This window comes from Symphalangus syndactylus, chromosome 22 (assembly GCF_028878055.3).
Source record: "Symphalangus syndactylus isolate Jambi chromosome 22, NHGRI_mSymSyn1-v2.1_pri, whole genome shotgun sequence".
NCBI lineage: Eukaryota > Metazoa > Chordata > Mammalia > Primates > Hylobatidae > Symphalangus > Symphalangus syndactylus.
The window spans coordinates 34,413,646-34,438,066 of NC_072444.2; the positions used below are offsets into that span (position 1 = coordinate 34,413,646).

Consider the following 24,421-nt stretch of genomic DNA (forward strand, 5'->3'; position numbering starts at 1 on the left):
CAGGGAGCTCACTCTTCTAGGATCAGACGAGTCTCCGTCCAAACAACGGCTGGGAGAGGATGAGCAAGTGCGGGCATCATTCATCATATAAAAGAGCATGCGGGCATCCCAGGTGGGGCAGCAGGGCCCGGCGCCACTCCACGGGAGGCCAAGGCGGCCAAGCCTCAGGCCAGCAGGGCCACGGGGGGCCCAGCCCGCGCCCCCTTGTCTGCCTTCACCTCAGTTTATAGAAGCAGTTTTACACCGCATAGGTGGAATAGCTCTCATATTTCTGCATAAAAATACTTACTGGGCGCCACGCCTTCTACTTGGAGAGATTTTCAGAGCCAAGGTCTCTATTGAAACCAGCTTCGTGCCTGCATCGCACCCTACCCCACGCGGGCCCCCCGCACCGGCTCCACTGCCTGGGTCTGGGGCAGATCCTACCTGGGGGGCCTCCCCCGGCTCTCAGCCCGGCTCAGGCTATTTCTGGCTTGACAATGATGTGCGTGTCTAGCCGTAAATTCTCCAGCACAAAAGATATTTCCCTTGGGAAACCTAGAGGAACGTGCTTTTGTTTTTGTAAGACCTGCTGGGGCTTGAACCCCAGACATTTGGAGTTGGGTGCCGAGCTCTGCCTGGGCCTCATGGGTGCATCCGAGACCAACCCTGGGAGGCTGGGCTGCTGCTTTCACACTGATGTGAAGCTAAACCTCTCTGTGCCTCAGTTTCCTCATCCATAAAGGGAGGGTAACAGCAGTGTCCACTCCAAGGACAGATGACTGAGTACACATGCTGGCCTCCACCCATGCCTGTGCAGGGGGCGCCCTGGAGGAGAGGAGCATGGCCTGGGGTCTGGTGCAGTCAAGTCCACACTGAGAAGAGGGGGAGGCCAGGGTCAGGGAGGGGCACTCCCGTAGGCTTCTACTTTCTTTCTGTCACCCAGGCTGGAGTGTAGTGGCGCGATCTCAGCTCACCGCAGCCTCCACCTCCCAGGCTCAGGTGATCCTCCCACCTCAGCCTCCGCAGTAGCTGGAACCACAGGCACGAGCCACCATACTCGGCTAATATTTTGTATTTTTTTGTAGAGACAGGGCCTCGCCATGTTGCCCAGGCTGGTCTCAAACTCCTGAGTTCAAGCAATCCTCCCACCTCAGCCTCCCAAAGTGCTGGGATTACAGGCTGCTTTTACTTTCCTTTTCTTAAAACTGGATAACCCCTCATGGGAAGGGGCTGGTTGGGCAGGTTTCCCCAGAGCACGGTCGGCAGGGTCCTTGCTTTGTCTGTCTCCTGTCTCAGTGACTGGGCCAAGGACCCAGCAGGACTAACCCTAGCACCACACCTGACTAATTTTTGTATTTTTAGTAGAGATGGGGTTTTGCCATGTTGGCCAGGATGGTCTCGAACTCCTGACCTCACGTGATCTGCTCGCCTTGGCCCCTCAAAGTGCTGGGATTACAGGCGTGAGCCACCGTGCCCGGCCTCTTTAGTCTTTATCTTCCCTTCTTTATGTAATCCGTAATCCCATTTAGGACTGATTTAGCGGGCTTGTTGCTTCCAAACCATGATCCATGAATCGTTACCCTTCATTCCATGCAGCAGTTGACGCAAACTTTTCTTCCCAATTCCCATCTCCCATTGAAAGTCTGCCCCCAACATGTGGCCTTCACAGCACCTTGGGATATGGTGGGGACATGTGGCCTCCCTGCCCTGGGACAGCAGAGTGCTGGGCAGAGAGCCTCACTCAGTACCTGGAGCCATGCCAGGCCCCCACCACAGCCCTCAGGCCCCTAGGGTATTGGGGACTCTGGCCAGGAGCCCTGCAGAGAAAACGGAATCATTTCTAAGTTTCAGTTCCAGCCAGGACAGCATTTATCCCCAAGTAGGAGAAAACTAAAATAATCATGGCTTCAGCAAGAGTATTCCTGGCCGGCCTTCCTTCCTTCCTTCCTTCCTTCCTTCCTTCCTTCCTTCCTTCCTTCCTTTCTTTCTTTCTTTCCCTCTCTGGCCCAGGCTACAATCTACTCGGCTTGCTGCTGCCCGCGCCGCGGACTGCCTGGGACTGCCGGCGCGCGCCACAGCTGCCTGCCTTTTCTCCTTTGGATGCAGGCACGCGTTCGCCATCTTGGCCACGCTGGTCGCCAGCTCCTGACGCCGAGTGCTCTGCCCGCCTCAGCCTCCCGAGGTACTGGGACTACAGACGGAGTCTCGCTCACCCAGTGCTCGGTGTTGCCCGGGCTGGAGTGCGGTGACGTGGTCTGGCCTCGCGGCAGCCTCTACCCCCCGGCCACCTGCCTTGGCCTGCCAGTGTGCTGGGATTGCAACCCCTGCCCGGCCGCCGCCCCACCTGGAAGGTGGGGACCGCCTCTGCCCGGCCGCCCCGTCTGGGAGGTGAGGAGCACCTCTGCCTGGCCGCCCCGTCTGGGAAGTGAGGAGCGCCTCTGCCCGGCCGCCCCGTCTGGGAAGTGAGGAGCGCCTCTGCCCGGCCACCCACCGTCTGGGAAGTGAGGAGCGCCTCTGCCCGGCCACCCACCGTCTGGGAAGTGAGGAGCGCCTCTGCCCGGCCACCCACCGTCTGGGAAGTGAGGAGCGCCTCTGCCCGGCCACCCACCGTCTGGGAAGTGAGGAGCACCTCTGCCCGGCCGCCCCGTCCGGGAAGAAATGAGGAGCGCCTCTGCCCGGGCGCCCCATCCGGGAAGAAGTGAGGAGTGCCTCTGCTCGGCCGCCCCATCCGGGAAGAAGTGAGGAGCGCCTCTGCCCGGCCACCCATCGTCTGGGAAGTGAGGAGCGCCTCTGCCCGGCCACCCACCGTCTGGGAAGTGAGGAGCGCCTCTGCCCGGCCGCCCCGTCTGGGAAGTGAGCACCTCTGCCCGGCCACCCACCGTCTGGGAAGTGAGGAGCGCCTCTGCCCGGCCACCCCGTCTGGGAAGTGAGGAGCGCCTCTGCCCGGCCACCCCGTCTGGGAAGTGAGGAGCGCCTCTGCCCGGCCGCCCCGTCTGGGAAGTGAGGAGCGCCTCTGCCCGGCCACCCACCGTCTGGGAAGTGAGGAGCGCCTCTGCCCGGCCTCCCATCGTCTGGGAGGTGAGGAGCGCCTCTGCCCGGCCGCCCCGTCCGGGAAGAAGTGAGGAGCGCCTCTGCCCGGCCGCCCCGTCCGGGAAGAAGTGAGGAGCGCCTCTGCCCGGCCGCCCCGTCCGGGAAGAAGTGAGGAGCGCCTCTGCCCGGCCGCCCCGTCCGGGAAGAAGTGAGGAGCGCCTCTGCCCGGCCGCCCCGTCCGGGAAGAAGTGAGGAGCGCCTCTGCCCGGCCGCCCCGTCCGGGAAGAAGTGAGGAGCGCCTCTGCCCGGCCGCCCCGTCCGGGAAGAAGTGAGGAGCGCCTCTGCCCGGCCACCCATCGTCTGGGAAGTGAGGAGCGCCTCTGCCCGGCCGCCCCGTCCGGGAGGAAGTGAGGAGCGCCTCTGCCCGGCCGCCCCGTCCGGGAAGAAGTGAGGAGCGCCTCTGCCCGGCCGCCCCGTCCGGGAAGAAGTGAGGAGCGCCTCTGCCCGGCCGCCCCGTCCGGGAAGAAGTGAGGAGCGCCTCTGCCCGGCCGCCCCGTCTGGGAAGTGAGGAGCGCCTCTGCCCGGCCGCCCCGTCCGGGAAGAAATGAGGAGCGCCTCTGCCCAGGCGCCCCATCCGGGAAGAAGTGAGGAGCGCCTCTGCCCAGCCGCCCCATCCGGGAAGAAGTGAGGAGCGCCTCTGCCCGGCCACCCATCGTCTGGGAAGTGAGGAGCGCCTCTGCCCGGCCACCCACCGTCTGGGAAGTGAGGAGCGCCTCTGCCCGGCCACCCACCGTCTGGGAAGTGAGGAGCACCTCTGCCCGGCCGCCCCGTCCGGGAAGAAATGAGGAGCGCCTCTGCCCGGGCGCCCCATCCGGGAAGAAGTGAGGAGTGCCTCTGCTCGGCCGCCCCATCCGGGAAGAAGTGAGGAGCGCCTCTGCCCGGCCACCCATCGTCTGGGAAGTGAGGAGCGCCTCTGCCCGGCCACCCACCGTCTGGGAAGTGAGGAGCGCCTCTGCCCGGCCGCCCCGTCTGGGAAGTGAGCACCTCTGCCCGGCCACCCACCGTCTGGGAAGTGAGGAGCGCCTCTGCCCGGCCACCCCGTCTGGGAAGTGAGGAGCGCCTCTGCCCGGCCGCCCCGTCTGGGAAGTGAGGAGCGCCTCTGCCCGGCCACCCACCGTCTGGGAAGTGAGGAGCGCCTCTGCCCGGCCTCCCATCGTCTGGGAGGTGAGGAGCGCCTCTGCCCGGCCGCCCTGTCCGGGAAGAAGTGAGGAGCGCCTCTGCCCGGCCGCCCCGTCCGGGAAGAAGTGAGGAGCGCCTCTGCCCGGCCGCCCCGTCCGGGAAGAAGTGAGGAGCGCCTCTGCCCGGCCGCCCCGTCCGGGAAGAAGTGAGGAGCGCCTCTGCCCGGCCGCCCCGTCCGGGAAGAAGTGAGGAGCGCCTCTGCCCGGCCGCCCCGTCCGGGAAGAAGTGAGGAGCGCCTCTGCCCGGCCGCCCCGTCCGGGAAGAAGTGAGGAGCGCCTCTGCCCGGCCGCCCCGTCCGGGAAGAAGTGAGGAGCGCCTCTGCCCGGCCGCCCCGTCCGGGAAGAAGTGAGGAGCGCCTCTGCCCGGCCACCCATCGTCTGGGAAGTGAGGAGCGCCTCTGCCCGGCCGCCCCGTCCGGGAGGAAGTGAGGAGCGCCTCTGCCCGGCCGCCCCGTCCGGGAAGAAGTGAGGAGCGCCTCTGCCCGGCCGCCCCGTCCGGGAAGAAGTGAGGAGCGCCTCTGCCCGGCCGCCCCGTCCGGGAAGAAGTGAGGAGCGCCTCTGCCCGGCCGCCCCGTCTGGGAAGTGAGGAGCGCCTCTGCCCGGCCGCCCCGTCCGGGAAGAAATGAGGAGCGCCTCTGCCCAGGCGCCCCATCCGGGAAGAAGTGAGGAGCGCCTCTGCCCAGCCGCCCCATCCGGGAAGAAGTGAGGAGCGCCTCTGCCCGGCCACCCATCGTCTGGGAAGTGAGGAGCGCCTCTGCCCGGCCACCCACCGTCTGGGAAGTGAGGAGCGCCTCTGCCCGGCCGCCCCGTCCGGGAAGAAGTGAGGAGCGCCTCTGCCCGGCCGCCCCGTCCGGGAAGAAGTGAGGAGCGCCTCTGCCCGGCCGCCCCGTCCGGGAAGAAGTGAGGAGCGCCTCTGCCCGGCCTCCCCGTCCGGGAAGAAGTGAGGAGCGCCTCTGCCCGGCCGCCCCGTCCGGGAAGAAGTGAGGAGCGCCTCTGCCCGGCCGCCCCGTCCGGGAAGAAGTGAGGAGCGCCTCTGCCCGGCCGCCCCGTCCGGGAAGAAGTGAGGAGCGCCTCTGCCCGGCCTCCCCGTCCGGGAAGAAGTGAGGAGCGCCTCTGCCCGGCCGCCCCGTCCGGGAAGAAGTGAGGAGCGCCTCTGCCCGGCCGCCCCGTCTGGGAAGAAGTGAGGAGCGCCTCTGCCCGGCCGCCCCGTCGGGAAGAAGTGAGGAGCGCCTCTGCCCGGCCGCCCCGTCTGGGAGGTGAGGAGCGCCTCTGCCCGGCCACCCATCGTCTGGGAGGTGAGGAGCGCCTCTGCCCGGCCACCCATCGTCTGGAAAGTGAGGAGCGCCTCTGCCCGGCTGCCTCATCTGGGAAATGAGGAGTGCCTCTGCCCGGCCACCCATCGTCTGGGAGGTGAGGAGCGCCTCTGCCCGGCCGCCCATCGTCTGGGAAGTGAGGAGCGCCTCTGCCCGGCCACCCATCGTCTGGGAAGTGGGGAGCGCCTCTGCCCGACCACCCATCGTCTGGGAAGTGAGGAGCGCCTCTGCCCGGCCACCTATCGTCTGGGAAGAAGTGAGGAGCGTCTCTGCCTGGCCGCCCCGTCTGGGAAGTGAGGAGCCCCTCTGCCCGGCCGCCCCGTGTCTGGGTAGAAGTGAGGAGCTCCTCTGCCTGGCCGCTCCGTCTGGGAGGTCTACCACGGAGGCCAGAAGCAATGTGGGGTCTGGACGTGGTGGCTCACGCCTGTGGTCCCGGCACTCTGGGGGGCGAGGCGGGTTGATCATTTCGGGCTAGGAATTCGAGACCAGTCTGGCCAACTTGGCGAAACATGAAGAATACAACAGACAAACCAACCAACCAACTCAATGACAACAAAACAGGTCTACCCTGGAGTCATACTCTAATTTTTTCTATTTTCCTCCCTTTCTGATCCTTTATCCCACTTTCTTTTTCTTCCTCTTCCTTCTCCCTCTTCTTTGTCAAATAGAGGATTGAGTTATTATCACTGATCCATATAAAGTCCCTCTCTCATTTATTTTAACTCCCACCCCCATTTCTATTCCCCGACTTCCCATGTGCAACCTTCCTAATATGTTTGATACGCATCTTTTTGTTTGTATGTATTTTTAGAAAATGTTTATTGTTTTTGTATGCAAAAAAAATTAATAAAAAAAAAAAAAAAAAGAGTATTCCTGGCCGGGAGGCCCAGAGGTGTCAGCCCCACTGTCAGGAACACAGCTCTGTCTACCTGGACCCACCAGCATCACCCCGAGGTCTGAGGCAGCTCCCAGAGCCCCTCCCTCAGTCAGCAACCCCTGCTCAGGCCTGGAAGGGCGGGCCAGTTCCAGACAGGTTCAGGCCCAGCTGCACGGAGGCTCTAGAATCAAGCAAGACCTCACAACCAGCCAGCAGGGACGGGGGGCCGGCTTTAGCCATCATCCTGAAAGAAAACAAAAGCGTGGCGTTTTGAGGCTGTCCCGCGTGTCCAGGGAAAATACACCAGGAATCATTTCCTTATAAACATGAACTTTGCATTCTCAAAAAAACCAAACCAAAGTCCCTTGCTCACACTTGTCCCTGGCCCAGTCACAGCGCTGCCTGCTTGGCTCCCAGACGGGAGTCCTTCCCTCTGGCCAGACCCATGCAAAGAGATGGGCCCCGTTGAAGCCTCTGGCCTGGCCTGCAGTGCATCCTGGGACCGCGGGCAGCTGTGCTGGTCCCAGCCGCAAGTTTCCACCTCTGTGCTTACCTGGGAGAGGGCTGGGGGCCATGGGACGCAGGATGCCCAGTGAGACTCCTGCCCCGTGGCCGCAGAGACGGCACCTGGGAAACCTGCCTGCCTGGCACCGACCGTGACACGCCCTCCAGCCACCAAGCAGGATCTCCCACCCAGACGGCCACTCACCTACAGGGCAGAGACATCAGGCCAGAGAGCTTCAGGCCAGAAGATAATCCAACATGAGGCCTAAAGAAACTTGGGCCAGAAAATCTCCAGGGTACCTGCCCGCCGAAGTCCCTTCCGAGGACTCTCCTGAGCCAGTGGCTGAGACATGCACATCCATGGTGGAAGCTCCAGGTCTGGGCAGCCCTCTCCCTGCAGTCACAGACGATGCACACTAGGAACACCCACCTGCGACAAAGCCCGGCCACAGCCAAAGAGCAGGACGGCTCTCGCCAAGCCCCTCGGGTCGCTTCCCACCACTGACCCCATGCTGCATGGCACAGTCTTCCCCAACGCCGTGCCACATTTGGCTTCCTCCCAGCAGGCCGTGTGCTTAGGATGAGACGTGGCTGCTTTTAGCAAACAACACTAGAGTGGCTTCAGCCCAGCTGTGGTGACTTCTCGCTCACATAAGAACTGAAGAGGGAGAGGTGATCTCCCTCCCCAGCCACTGGGGACCCCAGTTCCTGTTGCCTGTTCTGCCACTGTCATCATCCTGCACCACCTCATGGTCCTGGATGGCTGCACAGGCTCTAGCCATCATGCCCCTATTCCAGCTAGGAGAAAGGGGGAAGCATAAGTGGCAAGGAGAAGCACCCTCCCCTTCTTTTTCTTTAAATTGTTCTATACATTTATTATTAGCTATTATTAATGCAGAACCAGGGGGAAAAAAGCTCACACTCTACACAATTTCACAAGACGCATTGCGGGGGCAAAAGTGACTGAGATGGATCAACAGTATGCTAGGGTCTTGGATGCATTCCTGGGGGAGGTGGACCTCTAATTCCTGGTGGAGGGGGTCTTATTCCTAGAGGGGGCATGCCTACTGGTGTCCCTTGAGCAGGGGGAAGCCCAATTGGTGGGCCCGTGGGTGGCCTCATACCAGGTTCAGAAGCTCCAAGTTTTAACTGTGGACATTGGATTTGGGGGAATGGCAGTCATGACCGTGGGCAAGAGTAGCAAGATGCTGCGGCACATGGACCACAGAATGAGACGTATCCCGCAAGATGGCCGAGTCTTCATTGGCACCTTTAAGGCTTTTGACAAGCATATGAATTTGATCCCCTGTGATTGTGACGAGTTCAGAAAGATGAAACTAAAGAATGTGAAGCAACCAGAACGTGAAGAAAAGCGGTTTAGGGCCCTCCCCTTCTAAAGAAGCTTCCTGGAGGCACCACACTCACTGCCATTGCTCAGAACTTGGTTACATGGCCCGGCCACACCAGGCCACACAGAGACAAGAAGCGCAATGTGCTGGCAAAGACTCCATTACCGGAGGAGAAGGGGAGAATGGCTGTCTTTGCCAAACAGCCTGTCACGAACGTACCCCTGCTGGGCCCCCACAGGTGCACCAACCGACTCGAAAGTCCTGGAGAGGGCTGGCGGGCAAGGACCTGTCTCCAGCCACCCCTGCAGGAGGAGCCCAGGGACCCTCGCATCTCTGATAAGGAAGCGGGTGGGGTGCCCTGCCGTGACCCCGAAACAGCCTGTAGTCTCACCCTCCATCTCCACAAGACCAAGTCTGCCGCTTTTGCAGCGAAAGCCCAGTGCTGGGGGTGAGTGTGTGGGGAGTGTGGGAGACAGGCTCTGACCCGGCCACCCTGGGCAGCTGTGCTCACGCAGCACCCCTGCTGGTCCCAGCTGGACTTTGCCTGGCAGGACACCCAACAGACCTCACCATGGCCTCTGCCCCGGGTGTCATGCATGGGGGGCTGGGCCAGCCCGACCAGTGGAATGTGCTGCCTCCCTACCCTGCTCCACCTGCCACAAACACAAACTGGAAAATGTTCTCAGCCGCCTCCAGACTTCACACTCTTTGGGCTTTGGGGCACAGAGGTCGAGCTGCCCTGGGGAGAGGAGGGAGAGAAGGAGGCTTTGAGAGAGCACGGACATGAGTCAGACCTAAAATAAAGCAAAGCCGCACCGCCTCCCGTTTTAAAGCAATTGCCAATGTCTCAACGTGTTCTGAAGCTCAGGGCGACAGCCAGGGGCCAATAAACACCTGCCACAGATGCCCAGCACGCCCATGCCACCCCCGTGCCACCCCTAAGGTCTCTGGACTGAAGGAAACAGAAGGCCCCGGAAGGCACCTCCTGCTGGGTCAAGGCCACTGGGGTCTCCCAGGAGCATCTCCAGCCCTGCCCCCCATGCCCAGATTGTGGGGAGCACAGGCCTCGCTCGCTCCACTGTCCGTGGAAGAGGCTGGAAATTCAGCCCAGCCGTCCCCACCCCAGGGACAGGCCTCCCAGGAGCTCACACTCGCCCCCCACAAACTGACGTGGACTTGGGGTCCCAGGCATCTTTCCTCCCAGTCCCGACAGCAGCCAGAAACAAACCCTCCAGAAACCTGCCTTTCACTCGTACAAATAAATCGACAAAGAGGGCAAATCCTTTCTCTTTCTGGAGGCCTAATGTCAGTGATACATAATTGCACATCATAGTATTTTATTATTTTGTTGATATGAAATATTTCAGTTGTTTACTTGTTTTTAACTTTCAAATAAGGATTTGCATTTCCTTGAGAAGAAAAGATGATTTCCAAGACATGGACTATTGCCAGATATTCTAAACCCTATTTTGGTTAAATTACAGCACCCAGATTTTAGTAACAAAGCACATTGATTTTATATTCAAAGGATTTTTATATTTAGTCTCTTAACCTTTTGTAATTCCTGCCCACAGCTTGCAGCGCAGAACCCTTTTGTGTCCCTTGGTGTCAGTGGGGTGCCTGCCTGGGCCCCATAATTTGGGCCATTGAGTTGGAGTGCAGGTGCTGCCCATGGTGGGTGGACATTGTCAGGCTGGCTAGGCCCCAGCACCTCAAACAATCCCGTGAATTGGATTTGGGAACGTAGAGAGGCCGCAGCCGTGAGAGGACGCCAGGTTGCTTTTCTTTTCTTCTTTTTTTTTTCATGCACAAAACCCTCCCAGTGAATATTTTCAACGGATCTGAGTGGTTTCTCTTACACGTGTTGGACAAATGGTTTTGAGTATTCATCAGATGGGATCTATGAAGAATCAATTCATGATTGTAAGATGATTTTAAAAATCAAGGTGCCCTCTGCCACTAATTCAATCTTGCCAGTAAAAGTGCCTGAATGTGCAGCAGAGAATTTCAGGAAATTTCATTGCCTCGTGGGGTGATAACAGCTTTAAATATTAATTGTCTATGGTTAATTATGGCAGAGTAGCATGAAAGAGCCATATTTTTAAAGGAATGTTTGTGCTATAAATTCTTTTTCTAGGAATCACATCATATAGAGGGACTGTCCCAGAAAAATACAGTATAAAAAGATACCATGTTGCTTCCAATGCCAGAACAGTGGATGAAAATGGAAATGAACTCAGACTTCGGGGTGTGCGTCTGTCTAAAACTAAGCAGGGATGTTGGAGGGGGCCGGGACTGGAGCAAGGTTAATTCTCTGCCTTCAGGCAGGCTTGTGGGTGCTGAAGGGCTCTTTGGTCGGCAGGCGGGTGGAGCACCCCTCCCGTGGGGTTAAGCAGCCTCCTTGGAGGTGGCTGCTCTTTTGGGTAAAAGCTTAAGCTTTCAGGTTCCCTCCTCCTTCACAGGTCCTTTTCTCTTCTCCAAGGTTCTTTCCTATTCTTCCCTCCCCTTCCCGCCTGGAACAATTCAGTCCTTAAAGCCATCAAGTCCTGCCAAGTGAGGTGGCCATTGGGGTCTCAGAGCCCCTGCTCTGGGTGTTGGGCCCAATGGAGCAGGGAAGCCCCCAAGCACGGAGCCTAAGGGGGTGATGGAGGCAGCATCCAGGGGGTGTCCATGTGCTGAGGGGTGCAGCAGTGCCTACGGACACAAAGAAGGGGGACAAGAAGGAACCCGTGGGCTGGCGCTCAGGGGCGTGGACTGGGGGTTTGCATCATAGCGAGGAAAGTGAACCTGTGCGTTTGTGTGCATGGCTGCGTACACATGGCTGCGTGTGCGCGCACATGTCTGTGTGTGCCTGCACAGGTGTGCATGTGCGTGCCTGTGCAGGTGTGCGTGTGCGTGCGTGCCTGCGCAGGTGCACGTGTGCGTATGTGTGTGTGTGCCTGCGCAGGTGCGTGTGTGCGTGCGTGTGCATGTGTGTGCGTGCACGTGTGTGTGTGCATGCGCGCCTGCTCAGCTGCGTGTTTGTGTGCATGCACGCCTGCGCAGGTGCGTGTATGTGCGCGTGCGTGTGTGCGTGTGGGTGTGCGTGTGCACTCTCCGGCTCTGCCAGGGCCCGTGGGTTCCCCAGCATGCAGGAGCGGACACAGTACCCAGGTGCGCGTCTGAAAAGAACAGGGGTTCCCTGGAGAAGCGGCGGATCCAAGCTGGCACAGGATGGAGGAACTTCCCCTACGGAGGGCAGAGGGAGGAGGAGTCAGCTCCCCACGGAGACGCGCCACCACCCTCACGAAGCCATCACGTTGGACTCCACTGGTTCTGGATCAGTGAAAATCCTGCCCCACCTGGCAGCGTGGGCTGAGCGGACCCATCCATGAAAGGCGTAAGCATCGCATCCATGCCTTTCCTGCCAAAGATGCATAACCCGGGTCTCTCTGTGATGAGACCTCAGACAAGGCCACACGGGGGAACCTTCCCTGAAAGGCCTGGCCTGGAAGCTTCAAAGACGCCAGGACCATGGCAGTCAGGGAAAGGCCCGGGAATGTTCCAGACCGATGGAGACTGAAGACACAATGACAGCTCGCTGCAATGTGTGGTCCCAGGCTGATCTCCTTCCTGCCAGGGACATCACTGGGCCATGGGGAAGCCCAGGCTGGGGTCTGACCCCGCGGCGTGCGCTGCTCCAGGATGGCTGTGCTGGGTTATGTGAGGCGAAAAACTTCCCGGTTTGTAAAATGCACTGAAGGACGTGGAGTGAGGAACAAATTCAGCAACGGACTTTCAGACGGCCCAGGGAAAACATTCTTTGTACTCTACCTGTGACTTTTCTGTAAATGTTTGATTAAACATTTACCCCAAAATGGAAAATACCTGTGCACCCGGCACGCAGGGTGGCAGGGGGATGATGAGGGCAGCAGGGGCCGAGCAGGAGCCTCAAGGCCACAGCAGCCGTGCAGTCCATGGCCCTGTCCCACAGTCAACCTAACCCTGAGGCCATCGGGAGCATCACACGGGCAGCCACGGCGGGGAGGACACCTGCATGGCCCCGTCTCCCCCGCATCGAGACCGTGGGGCCAGCAGCTGGCCTGGTGGTTCTAAGTCATCTGGGGCCTGTGCAGCAATGGCCTAGACCCCTGAGGTCATGGGGTGTGTGGGCCTGGGGGCGCCTCTGCAGATGCCAGGGTCTCAGCCACTCGGGATCCCTTCCCTGGTGTCCCCTGGAGACAGAGTCTGTGCCTGACCAGAGCCCTCCATGGAGTGGCTTCAGGATGGGTGATCGGGGGTGGGGGCAGTCGCAGCCACACAGCACACACGTGGGCCATCTGCCGCCTGCAGCTGGGGATGGAGCCTCCGTGGCATGTTGGATTCTGTCCTTTCTAGAGGCGCTTTGGCACTGGCACACAGTTGCAGCCTCTGAACAGACTCAGATTGGCCACCAGCTGCCCCAAGGGGACGTGCCCCCTGCCACTCCACGTGAGAAACCACCTCCCCCAGCAAAGCTGTGTGGGGGCGGCATCCCGGGTCCTGGGGCCGTGGGGCCAGGAGTGCAGCTGGGTAGGGTGCCTTGAGTTCCCCATCTCCCAAGAGCTCCCGTCTCCCAAGAAGGACCCAGGAGTCCCTCTCCTAGGAGGAAGGGAGCACCCACACCAGTCCAGCCCTGGCCAGCGGGACGGTGGCCTTCAGGGCTAGTGGGAGCTGGGCCGGGGTGGGCAGGGAGCGCTGGGCCCCACCCAGACTAGGAGGACAGCTCCTGCATCCCAGGGCAGACCCCAGCAGGGGTGACCGGCAGGAGCCTCGGTACTCGGACTGGCTGGGGGCTGGAGGACACTGAAGGGCTGAGGATGCACCCAAACACCCCTCTTAGGTCAAGATGGGGGAGGGAGAAGGGGGGGCTTTTTTGTCTTTTCCTTTAAAATTTATCTCAGGGTGGGCGTGGTGGCTCACGCCTGTAATCCCAGCACTTTGGGAGGCCGAGGTGGGTGGATCATCTGAGGTCAGGAAATCAAGACCAGCCTGGGCAACATGGCAAAACCCCATCCCTACTAAAAATACAAAAATTAGCCAGGCGTGGTGGGGGGCACCTGTAATCCCAGCTACTCAGGAGGCTGAGGCAGAAGAATCGCTTGAACCAGGGAGTCAGAGGTTGCAGTGAGCTGAGAACACACCACGGCACTCCAGCCTGGGCAACAGAGCGAGACTTTGTCTCAAAAAATAAAAAATATATAAAAACAAAATAAAATGTATCTCGAGGCCAGGTGAGGTCCCTGTAATCCTCAAACTCCTAGGCTCAAGTGATCCTCCCGCCTCAGCCTCCCAGCACTTCGGAAACTTCCCAGGCCTTTCCCTGACTACCGGGGCCCTGGCATCTGTGAAGCTTCCAGGCCAGGCCTTTCAGGGAAGGTTCCCTGTGTGGCTTTGTCTGAGGTCTCATCACAGACACAGGCTGCCTGTTTGGCAGATGTGGAAAAGGGGAGACAAGATAGAACCCATGGGCCTGGGGCGTGTGAGCTCGGGGTGTGCATCATAGAGATAAGAGCAAACATTTTGTGTGTGTGTGGCCACATACACTTGGCTGTGTTTGTGCTCTTGCTCTCCCCTGGCAGGGCCTGTGAGCAGCAACTCTGCTGGCATGAGCTTGGCTGGCATGGGCACCCGGGCACCTGGGGTCAGAGCTGCTCACCACAGCCTGGCCCTAGGCCCTCAGGGCACAGTTTCTGTTCCTCGAGGAGACCCTGGGACACAGAGCCCCTATGTTGCCGGCTAGGGTGCCTTCGTCTCCGTCTCTGGTCAGCAGCGATGCTGCCGGCAGCCTGTGTCCACTGGCGAGGGGCAGGTGCTGGGACTGGCCCTCTGAGCGGCCTGAGGGTCCGGCTGGCAGGGCAGAGGGTCTCCCGGTGCAGAGCCTGGCCCTTGTTGTTCAGAGCCACGTAGGGTGAGCCCGAGGCTCTCCAAGGAGGACGGAGGCAAGACAAGTGCCCCGAATTGTCCTGTGTCCCCCAACAAGGCCAGCCCATGCTCAGCCGCCAACAGGGAGCACTGGGGGAGTGCATGGCTGCTGCCCTGGTGGGTGGTGGGTGGTGGGTGTGCAGGCCTGGCCCTGGCCTGGTGGAAGGAATGGGTTGGAGGTGCTGGGGCAGAGACAGACCCTGAGAGTGTGGCACCCTGGGGACCGCCCGTGCCTGTGCGAGGGTGCGGGCACATGTGGCCATCCATGAGCGCAGAATGTAAGCACACGTGTACCCTCGCGGGGACTGACATTGTCTTCGGGGCGCATGTGGCCATCCATGAGTGCAGAGCGTGAGCACACGTGGACCCTCCTGGAGGCTGACGCTGTCTTCGGGGCGCATGTGGTCATCCATGAACGCAGAGTGTGAGCATGTGTGGACCCTCCTGGAGGCTGACGCCGTCTTCGGGGCGCGTGTGGTCATCCGTGAGCACAGAGTGTGAGCATGCGTGGACCATCCCGGGGGCTGACGCCATCTTCGGGGCACGTGTGGTCATCCATGAATGCTGTAAGCATGCGTGGACCCTCCCGGAGGCTGACGCCGTCTTCGGGGCACATGTGGTCATCTGTGAGCGCAGAGTGTGAGCACGTGTGGACCCTCCTGGAGGCTGACGCTGTCTTCAGGGCGCGTGTGGCCATCCATGAGCACAGAGTGTGAGCATGCGTAGACCCTTGCGGGGGCTGACTTTGTCTTCGGGGCGCGTGTGGCCATCCATGAGTGCAGAGTGTGAGCACACGTGGACCCTCCCGGGGGCTGACGCCGTCTTCGGGGCACGTGTGGTCATCCATGAATGCTGTGAGCACGCGTGGACCCTCCCGGAGGCTGACGCTGTCTTTGTTGCTCTCACTTTGTGCCAACAGAGAGACAGTCATGCTCCCTCTGGCAGAATTCTGCATTCGGGGACTTGGCATTTGCTGCTGGAAGGTGGAGGTGGCCCCCAACGTCCTCCATGGCCAGCTTCAGCCCTGCCCTCAGGCTCTGCAGGTGGCTGTTGTGGCTCGTAGAGCCTGTGAGTTGGCACAGCGTTCCCCCTTTCCCTTCCCACTGGGGTGGCCAGGCCCCATCTGTGCAGCACAGGGACGAGGCCTCCAGGGAAGGAGGCCGGAGAGGCTCGCCCTGAGAGACCAGCAGGGACCAGTGTGTCCTTTGCACAGCCCGGCCCATGCTTGACCCCCCCTCCAGAGGAACTGCTGTCTGTGTGGTCCCCGCTCCTGGCCTCCTCACCAGCATCGGCCTTGGGGCTCCTGCGCCCCACACCCTGTCCCCCAGGCCTTTCCCAGCCCCCACACATGCTCCTGGTTGCCGGGCCTTCCTGCCCCACCAGTAGTGAGAGTGTGGCCCTGTGAGGGACGCTTGGAGCCAGCTCGCCGCACCGCCTTGTCGAGTGTGCTCATCGGAGCTTCTGGGGAGCAGCTGCCCGGCTTCAGAACCGTGTCTCAACCTGCCCTGCAGATCCCTCCCAGGCCCGCCAGCCCCTTGTGCCCGGCCACGCCCAGCCCTCAGGTGATGCCGCTCTGGCATGAAGGGCCCCTAAGGCCACCCAAGGGCAGTACCCCTGGACGTCCTCCTCAGCCGTGGCCGTGGGGACACACATTCTCTGCTTTGTAGGGTGTTTGTGGCCTGATTCTGGTGGGTCTGGACCAGGCCCTTCCACACTCCTTTCTCTCCTGCTCCAGATGGGAAAGAAGGCTGATGGCCGGGAAGGGGGTCCCAGGGAAGTTGTCCCACCCCCACCCCACCCTGCCCCTGGCGCCAGCCCTAGGCCCAGTCCCGCCTCAGTCACCCCCACAGCTGGCAGCAGGAGAGGCCTGCGGGAATCCTGCCCAGCAGATATGGGACCACGGTTTCCTCCATTCTCTTCCGGAAGAACGGGGCCGTGGATTCTTCATCGTTTGGCTGAAAGAAGTCCAAACCCCAAGCCAGAGGCGGACACCACGGTGTTTAGAAGCCTTGGGAGGCAGCCAGTCCCTGGGAAAGCTGGCCTCTGTGGCTGTGCGTCCTCCTGCCACCCTGTGAAGCTGCTTCCAAGCCTCCGCGAGGCCTCTATCTGACAGCCCAGGACAGCCGTGGCAGGATGGCTCCTGGCCTGTCCTCCCCAGGAAAGCTTCAGAACAGCTCCTGAGAACACAGTGGACATGAGGAGAACCCTGAGGACAGCAGCCGCAGGGAACCCTGGACCTTGGCCGGGACCCCGGGCCCGAGTCTCAGTCCTCAAGGGGCCACTGCTGCTCAGCACAGCACCCCCAGAGGATCAGGAGCAAGATGAGGGGCCTGCCCCACGCCTGCCTGACTGGAGCGGCGCCCGCCTGGCCACGGCAGGGCTGGTGCCCCGCAGCGTCGTCTCCAGGGCCCGGCGGCTCTGGCAGCTACGCAGACAGCTTTGTGGGGGGCTCCTGGAGGCCAGGAGTGGACGGGCATGGAGAGACCCCAGAGCAGTCCTGTCTTGGCGGCTTTACCAGCAGAGGCACCTGCACGTCCCGGAGGCAGGTCTGAAGGCAGCAGTGGAGAAACATCAGCATCATGCTCGCGAAATGCGCGGGAGCAGCCACGACGGCCCAGGCCCCAGGAGCTCTGGAGTGTCCTTTATTTTCTGAACATTCAGGAAGGATGGAGGCTACTGGAGATGGAGGCTTAGGTCAAGCGCATTTTCTATGCCTCAGGAAAGGCAGGGGAGCTGGCACGGAGCCACGCCGGTGATCCCAGCACTTCAGGAGGCTGAGGCGGGAGGATTGCTTGAACTCAGGAGTTCAAGGCCAGCCTGGGCCACAAAGGGAGGCCCCATCTCTATGATAAAATAAAATAAAATAAAATATTTAAAAAGGCAAAGGAAAGGCCAGCACGGGTTCCTTCTCAGTGACAGTGCTGGGGCCCATGCTGGCTCTGCCGAGGGAGGCCAGGCACGGTGCTGGCCCAGCCCACACCTCCTCGTGGATCTTGGGTGGCTTGGGTCAGCAGAGCCACGTCTGCAGTGTGGGAGGTGAGGAGGGTGAGGGAGGTGAGGACAAAGCCTGCGGCTGGGGACAGCAGGGGAGTCCGAGAGGCCCCCCGTGTGTCTCGTGTGCCCCCACGTGTTCCCGCTGACTTCTCCAGCCCCCGCCCTGCGTCTCTAATGAGCCGCGCTTCTCAGCTGACTGATGGACTCTTAAAGACTAATGCCCTGTGTCCGGTCACCTCCAAACGAGACTGTTCTCGTCCCCTTAGGGCCAATAACGTTTTATTTTTTTAATCCACTTAAACGAAGTCGATGTTTCTGCTTCAGCCTGCCCTCCCCCTGGCCAGGTCCTGGGCCTGCCGCGGCTGTTCTTGGGGCTGGCCTGGCCCGAGCAGCCTTGTTGATTCCAGCAGTGTCCCCGCCTGCTGCCTGGTGCCCTACACAGGTGACTAGGGAGTCTAATTGAGTCCGCCGTAAAAAGATAATGAATTAGCATTTCCCTCCAGAGCGGTCAAGCTGCCTGATCCCGTCCCGGGCTGGCTCAGCCTCTGAGTTCCCGAGGCCCCTCAAGGTCGTACGGTGACCTTTATCTCGCTTATAAAGCTGTAATTGATGTAATTAAAACTGGCATAAAGGCTTTGGAAGTCACTCCTGAGAGCTGGGGATGGGCATGCCTGCCAGGAGCCCTACCTCAGTGGGTCAGCCTGTCCGGGAGGTGACGAGCATGGCCTTGGGTCGGGAAGTGCCCCAGACACTGCCAGGGACCCTCACTCTCCGTCATGAGTGGTTCCTTTGGGGCCCGTGCAGCCCAGAATTTGATGAGCTGACGCATCCATCACAGAATTTGTCTCCCTGAGCCTTGGAGTGAGGCCCACTCGGGCTGGCGGGCACCACTCAGACAGGGAAAAGAGGATCTCCACTGACAGTGGGCGCTGCGCTGTCCGAAGGTGTCTCTGCACCTCGGCTTTTCTGAGTTTAATGCCTTTGGGGGGTACTTGCCATCAAACTTTTAGCCTTTTCTTTTTCTTTTTTTTTGTTGAGATGGAGTCTCACTCTGTGGCCAGGCTGGAGTGCAATGGCGCGATCTCGGCTCACAGTAACCTCTGCCTCCCGTGTTCAAACGATTCTCGTGCCTCACCCTCCCGAGTAGCTGGGATTACAGGCGCCTGCCACCACACCCGGCTAATTTTTGTATTTTTAGTAGAGACGGGGTTTCATCATGTTGGCCAGGATGATCTCAATCTCCTGACCTCCTGATCCACCCGCTTTGGCCTCCCAAAGTGCTGGGACAGGTATGAGCCACCGCGCCCGGCCCCTTTTAGACTTTTCAGTGGTTTGGCCTAATGGGAGCAAGTTTGCAGACGGGGGCATGAGCAAGGTGATGCCCAGGAAGGGGGTGATGTTGGGGAGCAGCTACACTGTGACCAGCAAGTTGGCTCGGCCAGGCACCTGGCCATCGCACAGTCAGCAGCGTGCCCAGGACCAGTTGGGGACCGCTGGGGACAAGACAGGGAAGTGTGCTCTGCTGGGGACAGATCCACAAAGGGGAAGCTGGGCAGCAGGCAACAGGTGGGACACAGCCGGGCTGGGAGAGGCTCCTTCGGGAGGGGCCACCAGACCAAGGTGGTGTGGGGACCGGGACAGAAGGGCAAGGCCAGCCTGCACCACACAAGCAGCAGTGCCAGGGCCAGAGGGGCCAGGTGGAGACGGGCAAGGAGGAGAGGACCGTAGGACAGCCCGCGTTGTGGTCTCGTGGCTGGTATCATGGTCTGCACTATGGGCCCCATGTTTTGGCCTGTGTGGCAGCCCTCGCCATGGCCTATGTGGCGGTCTGTGTGGCGGCCACAGGTCGTGGCCTTTGTATGGTAGCCTGTGTGGCAGCTTCACATCATGGCCTGTGTGGCCTGTGTGACGGCCCTCACTGTGCCCTGTGTGGTGGCCTGTGTGGTGGCCCTCGCCATGGCCTGTGTGACAGCCCTCACCATGGCTATGTGGCGGCCCACATCATGGCCTGTGCAGTGGCCTGTATGGTGGCCTGTGTGGCCGCTTCACATCATGGCCTGTGTGGCCTGTGTGACGGCCCTCACTGTGCCCTGTGTGGTGACCTGTGTGGTGGCCCTCGCCATGGCCTGTGTGGTTGCCTGTGTGACGGCCCTCACCGTGGCTATGTGGCGGCCCACATCATGGCCTGTGCGGTGGCCTGTATGGTGGCCTGTGTGGCAGCTCCACGTCGTGGCCTGTGTGGCAGTCTGTATGGTGTCCTGTGTGGTGGCCCAACGTCATGGCTTGTATGGTGGCCCTCGCCATGGCCTGTGTGGTGGCCCTCGCCATGGCCTGTGTGGTGGCCCACATTGTGGCCTGTGTGGTGGCCCACATCGTGGCCTGTGTGGTGGCCTGTGCTCACATTGCAGGAAAAGCCTCTGGCCATGTGGAGCCGGTGAGTGACAAGGTCCACCTGCTGCCTTGAGTCCTCCATGTGCTGGACACAAGCAGTGGGTGACAGGACCAGGGGTACTAGAGGCCTAGGGACCCACTGCAGTCCTCCGAGCCACAGATGATGGCCCAGACCCCAGGACTGCAGCCAAGGAGGTGCCCACAAGGAGGATCCGAGAAGTTTGGGGAGACTTGCATGGGCGGAGGGGTGTCATTTTAGCAAGGGGAGGAGTCAGTGACCAGGGGGAGGGCAGGCCCCTCAGCAAGGGGAGGCTGAGCTGGAGGAGGGACTCAGGTCTGCTCTGGTGTCTGCAAGGAGTGGGATGCGCAGGACACAGTGTGAGGGGGCTGCTGGCCGCCAGGGCTGGGTGTGTGGCCCCTGAGGAGGCAGGTGAGGGGTCATCTGGCTGAACGTGGTGCTTGTGTCCATGGGAAGCGAGGTGACCACCCAAAGAGGGGTGTGAACAGAGGAGAGGCCAGCCTGCCCCAAGGACAGCAGCCTCCGAGGTCGCCTGAGGGCCCGGGGCAGGAGGAAACAGGGCCTGTGGGGACAGTGGCCATCTGTAGCCAATGACACCGGGGACAAGTGGGGGCTCAGGCCAGGGCCACCCTGATGTCAGCGGCAGAGCCCGGGCTCAGCCTTGGAAAACCTGCGTCTTCAGCAAATGCGGAGAAGCCGTGCGGCAGAGGCACCTGTTTCTGCACAGAGGGTGCCCTGAGCAGGAGCAGCCAAGTGGATTCCAAGCCTTACTCCACAGGGAGCAGCCCCGCAGGACACTTTGGCTGGGCATTCCTGTGCCCTCGTTTTCTTTAGGGCATGTGCAAGCTTGTGTGGTGTTTCTGGCCCAGCATCAGGCAGGGGCCAGGCCAGGCTGAGCTCCGGGCCCTCAGCAGGGGAGAGACTGACCTGGCTTCAGTGTGAGGGTCCCCTGTAAACAATGGACTGAAGGGCGAGGGGGACCCAGGAGTTGGGCTCCAGCTGAGGGCAGTGCCAGTGACTCAGTGGGAGACACTGGGGCCTGGTGGAGGTGCGGCAGGGCAGTGGGGAGCCTTGGTGGTCCAGGCACAGATACGTTTTGAAGGCAGCCTTGATGTCAGCCTTGTTGCTGCAGCTGCAAAAATTTTGGGTGCACAGAATATGGTGCAGGGGCAACTGGAGGCTGACCCCCAACTTTCAACTTGAGCACCTGGCGGGTGCAGTGCTGACCTCGGGGTGGGCAGTCACAGCCAGGACCCAGGGGCCGCTGTGGTCAGCCTGCAGCCCCAACTCGGGGAGTGCATGGCCGAGGTGGACCTCCGTCTCTCATGGTCAGGCAGTCCCCACTGCGTGGCAGCAGAAACACCCCCTCCGCGGGCCTGTGCCATGCGGTGGTCAGAGCCTGAGAGAAGGGGAGGTGACATCCAGAAGAAAGAGACATGGTGTGGGCTCCTGGTCCAGATGCGCTGGGATCTAGAAGACTCCTCTGAGGCCAAGGCTAGGGACGATGCTCCCCTTCCGCTTTTCACCATTTCTTGTTTCTCTTGCTTGCAACAAAAAGCGTCTTGGCCAACCCAGAGGGCCTCCTCTTCACTCTCAGACAGGGACTGCACAGAGGAGAGCTTCTGCCTGCACCTCCAGGGGACCCCACGTGTCAAACCCACACGGGCTCAAGAACCCGGCTTTATAGGCCCTGATGTCCTCTGTCCTCTTCCTGCTGCACTGAAAGCATTAATTTCTGTTTGTGCTGCGTAGGGAGGGCTCCCTTCACCCGGCTGAGCCTCGGCTGCTAATCAGCCAGGGACAGTCACGACAGCCTTTGCTCTGAGGAGAGCGGGGATGTCGTGAGAACCTGCCTGAAGGTGCCGGCACCAGCCATCGTGATCACCAGGCAAAGGAGGCTCTTCAAACAGCTTGGTCAGAACCCTCCAGGCTCCATGTATGTTTATTTGCACACCAGGAATGCCTGCTGGGCTTCTAAAAATACATTTTCCCAACTCCCAACTTGCCCCTGGAAATGGCACATGGCAGGTGGAGGTCTGAAGGCCCCGCCATCATGTGAACCATGCATAATTGGGGCTCAGGATCTGGGCCCACTCTGGAGTGGTCACCTTGCCGAGGGTGAGGGCGTCCGCGTGATTAGGATACAGAGCTGGCGTCTTTATTGTCCAGGGGGTGTCGATAAAAGACGCAGTCCGAGTTAGCTCCAGTGCAGTCCACGTGGAAACCATCGGTGCATTAAGAAATGGAAATTATGCCATCAGCAGTGCAGCTCCCAGCCGTTGCCCGGACGTAAATAGTGCCGGGCCAGCAAAAGCTGCTGGGAGAAGGATGTCAGTTAAAGAGTGTCCTTGCAGAAGGGAAGGCTTTCTCTCTGTCATGCACCGTAATGATTAAATTAAGACACCTCCGAGAGAGATAATTCGCCCACCTTAATTTGGAAATACTTCTGAGGCTGGCTCTCCCTAGCATCTCTGTCGCTCCCTACAGAAGCTGGGCTCCAGGAAAGGGACATTAACGCCTCCAGCCCCAAGGTCCTATCCAGCGCCCCTCCACTCACTCAGAGCCTCACAGAGGGGGCTCCCCCAGGGCCCCATGTGAGGGTCCCGCCTCCTAGGATCTGGCCTCAAATGAAGCTGAGCCCAAACAGACCCGGCCTCCTGCGCACCCCTCAGCAGCCCCTGACTCCTCCTTCCCTCCTGGGCACTGTCCTGGCTCCACCCTTCTATCCACCCTGGAGCTGGGTCTCTTCTGTTTTTTTGGTGGTGTCACTGCCTGGTGGGGACACTCATTTGTGGCCCTAAAGCCACCGCCCCAGCCCCTGCCTCCCTCTCAGAACTCCCCTGTCCAGCCAGCTCTGGTGCTGACCTCCAGCCCTCACCACATCCTGTGGCCTCCTGCTAGCACCTCCTCCCAGTGGTGTGTGCAAGTCGGGGACCCTCGGGGCAGCGGTGTCAGGAGAGCTCCGAGCTGCTCGTAGGAACGTGGGCTCTGATGTGTGTGTGTGGAGGGGCTGCGCTGAAGTTATCTCCTTCAGGCTCAGCCACTGACCATCCTTGTAAAAGAGACAGCAGGGTAGGCCCTGGGGGCTGCAGCTCCATCTGTGCATGGGGGAAGCCAGAGGAGAGCCCCCATACCTCGCACCCTGGGACCCTGGGAGAGGAGCTGGAAGAAGCTAGGTTGGACAAGGGCCTGCAGGGGTCCCACTGAGGGATGCACAGGCTGAGCCCACTCACACCCTCCTCTGATGCCCAAGGACGTAGAGTCTGCTGCCACTTGGAGGGACTCACAGCCACCCCCGGTTTCTCCCCTCCACGCTTGTGGAGAACGAGGCCTGATGCCAGGCCCATCTCGACACGTCGCTGGAGCAGAACCGACTTCCTCCTCATGCTGCGCTCAGAGGAGGGCACAAGGCTATACTGTTGAACACCGGCCGTTCTGGCCAGGGTCCCGGTCCTGGCCCCGGCCCTACCCTGGAAGCGAGTGCCTCGGCTGACGGGGGCTGCTGATGGGAGACCCTTCCCACCGCAAAGCACTTGGCTCCCAGGCGCTGGGGTGGACTCAGAAGGGGGCGGGGGCGCCAGGGGCTGTGGACACAGAGGACCCCCACCTCCCCCGCCGGCGGCTGGAGGGAGCACCCAGGATGGACAGTCCCTGCCCCCTGACCTGCCCCCACCAAGACGGTGTCGCGACTGGCGTCTGTGCCCGCTGCCCTGGCCAGAGCCACACTTCGGCACAGCCCCGTGGGGCTCCCCCCGTCTCCGCCCCGAGCCCCTCATATGGTCTTTCTTCATTCTGTCTCCTCAGCCAGGGGACACGCGCCCCATTGTCCCGGGGCCTGTCGGCTAGTGGAGCAGGGCTGTGCCGAGTTCACAGATGTCCTCCTGGGACCGCCCCCGCCCGGGTACCACCCCTTCCTGTTCCTGGACAGCCTCCACAAGGTGGGTGCCCACGGGGGGCGGGGAGGCCACCCCACATCACTCAGATGGTCCCTGCCCACCTACCGCCTCAACACCCAGGCCATGTGTGCCCTGGGGGGGTTCGAGCAGAGCTCCTGGGCCCCCCTTCTGAGCCTCTCCTCCTCCTGCCCAATCTTTCTAGAAGGCAGGCGGCAGATCCAGAGGCGACCTGCACCCCAGGGGGACACCACGCACCGCATGGGAGCCGCCTGGAGGCAGCAGGTAGGATCAGCCCACCCCACCTGCAGGCGTTTGGAGGGTCAGCTCTGGCCTCCTCATCAGCTGGGCCAGGAGGACGGGGAAAGCCCAAGGGAGCCAAGGGCCTGGTCTGGGAAGACAGTGAGCCTACACGGGCCTCGCTTCAGGGAGCCCCCCAACAGGGTCTCGCGGGGCTAACAGCTGCCCTGCAACTTGACTGGGCTGGCACGAAGTGGGCGGAGCTGGAGCCGGTCCATCTGCTTCGATCACCACAACTCCCAGACCCGCCGGGCAGACCAGGCCGTGGGCAAGCGGAAGCAGAGAGGCAGGAGGGGCCGGGGGGCTCCCAGAGGAAGGCGGCTGGTGGCCAGGGTTCAGGGCAGTGGCTTAAGGGGACTCTGTGAGCTGGAAGACAGGAGCGGGACCAGATGCACACTGTGGCACATGTAGGCAGGGACACCGTGGGGGGTTTGTGGCCGTCACATCTCACCATCCTGGGCCTGGCAGTGCTATGGGCACAGCATATACAGGACCATAACCGGCTGGTTCTACCAGGATGAAGCTGGGGCTCGGGGCTCGGGGTCCAGCAACAGCTCCCACCTCAAATTGGGACTCTGTCTACAAATT

The 24,421-nt window shown here is 61.0% G+C and overlaps 1 protein-coding gene across 10 annotated transcripts in view; it reads left to right on the forward strand.

Moving 5' to 3' along the window:
* MORN1 (MORN repeat containing 1) overlaps positions 1-24,421 on the forward strand; it is a 74,387-nt gene that overhangs the window by 35,495 nt on the left and 14,471 nt on the right. For 6 of the 10 annotated variants that reach the window (XM_063632058.1, XM_063632059.1, XM_055262582.2 and 3 more), the window contains 2 exons: positions 23,445-23,578; positions 23,739-23,818. In XM_063632058.1, the coding sequence (XP_063488128.1) occupies positions 23,445-23,578; positions 23,739-23,818 (214 nt within the window). Of the gene's footprint in view, positions 1-3; positions 1,966-2,088; positions 2,904-15,155; positions 15,430-21,392; positions 21,442-23,444; positions 23,579-23,738; positions 23,819-24,421 lie in introns of those variants that run through there. The other 4 variants (XM_055262587.2, XM_063632067.1, XM_063632063.1 and 1 more) reach the window with 4 other exon arrangements.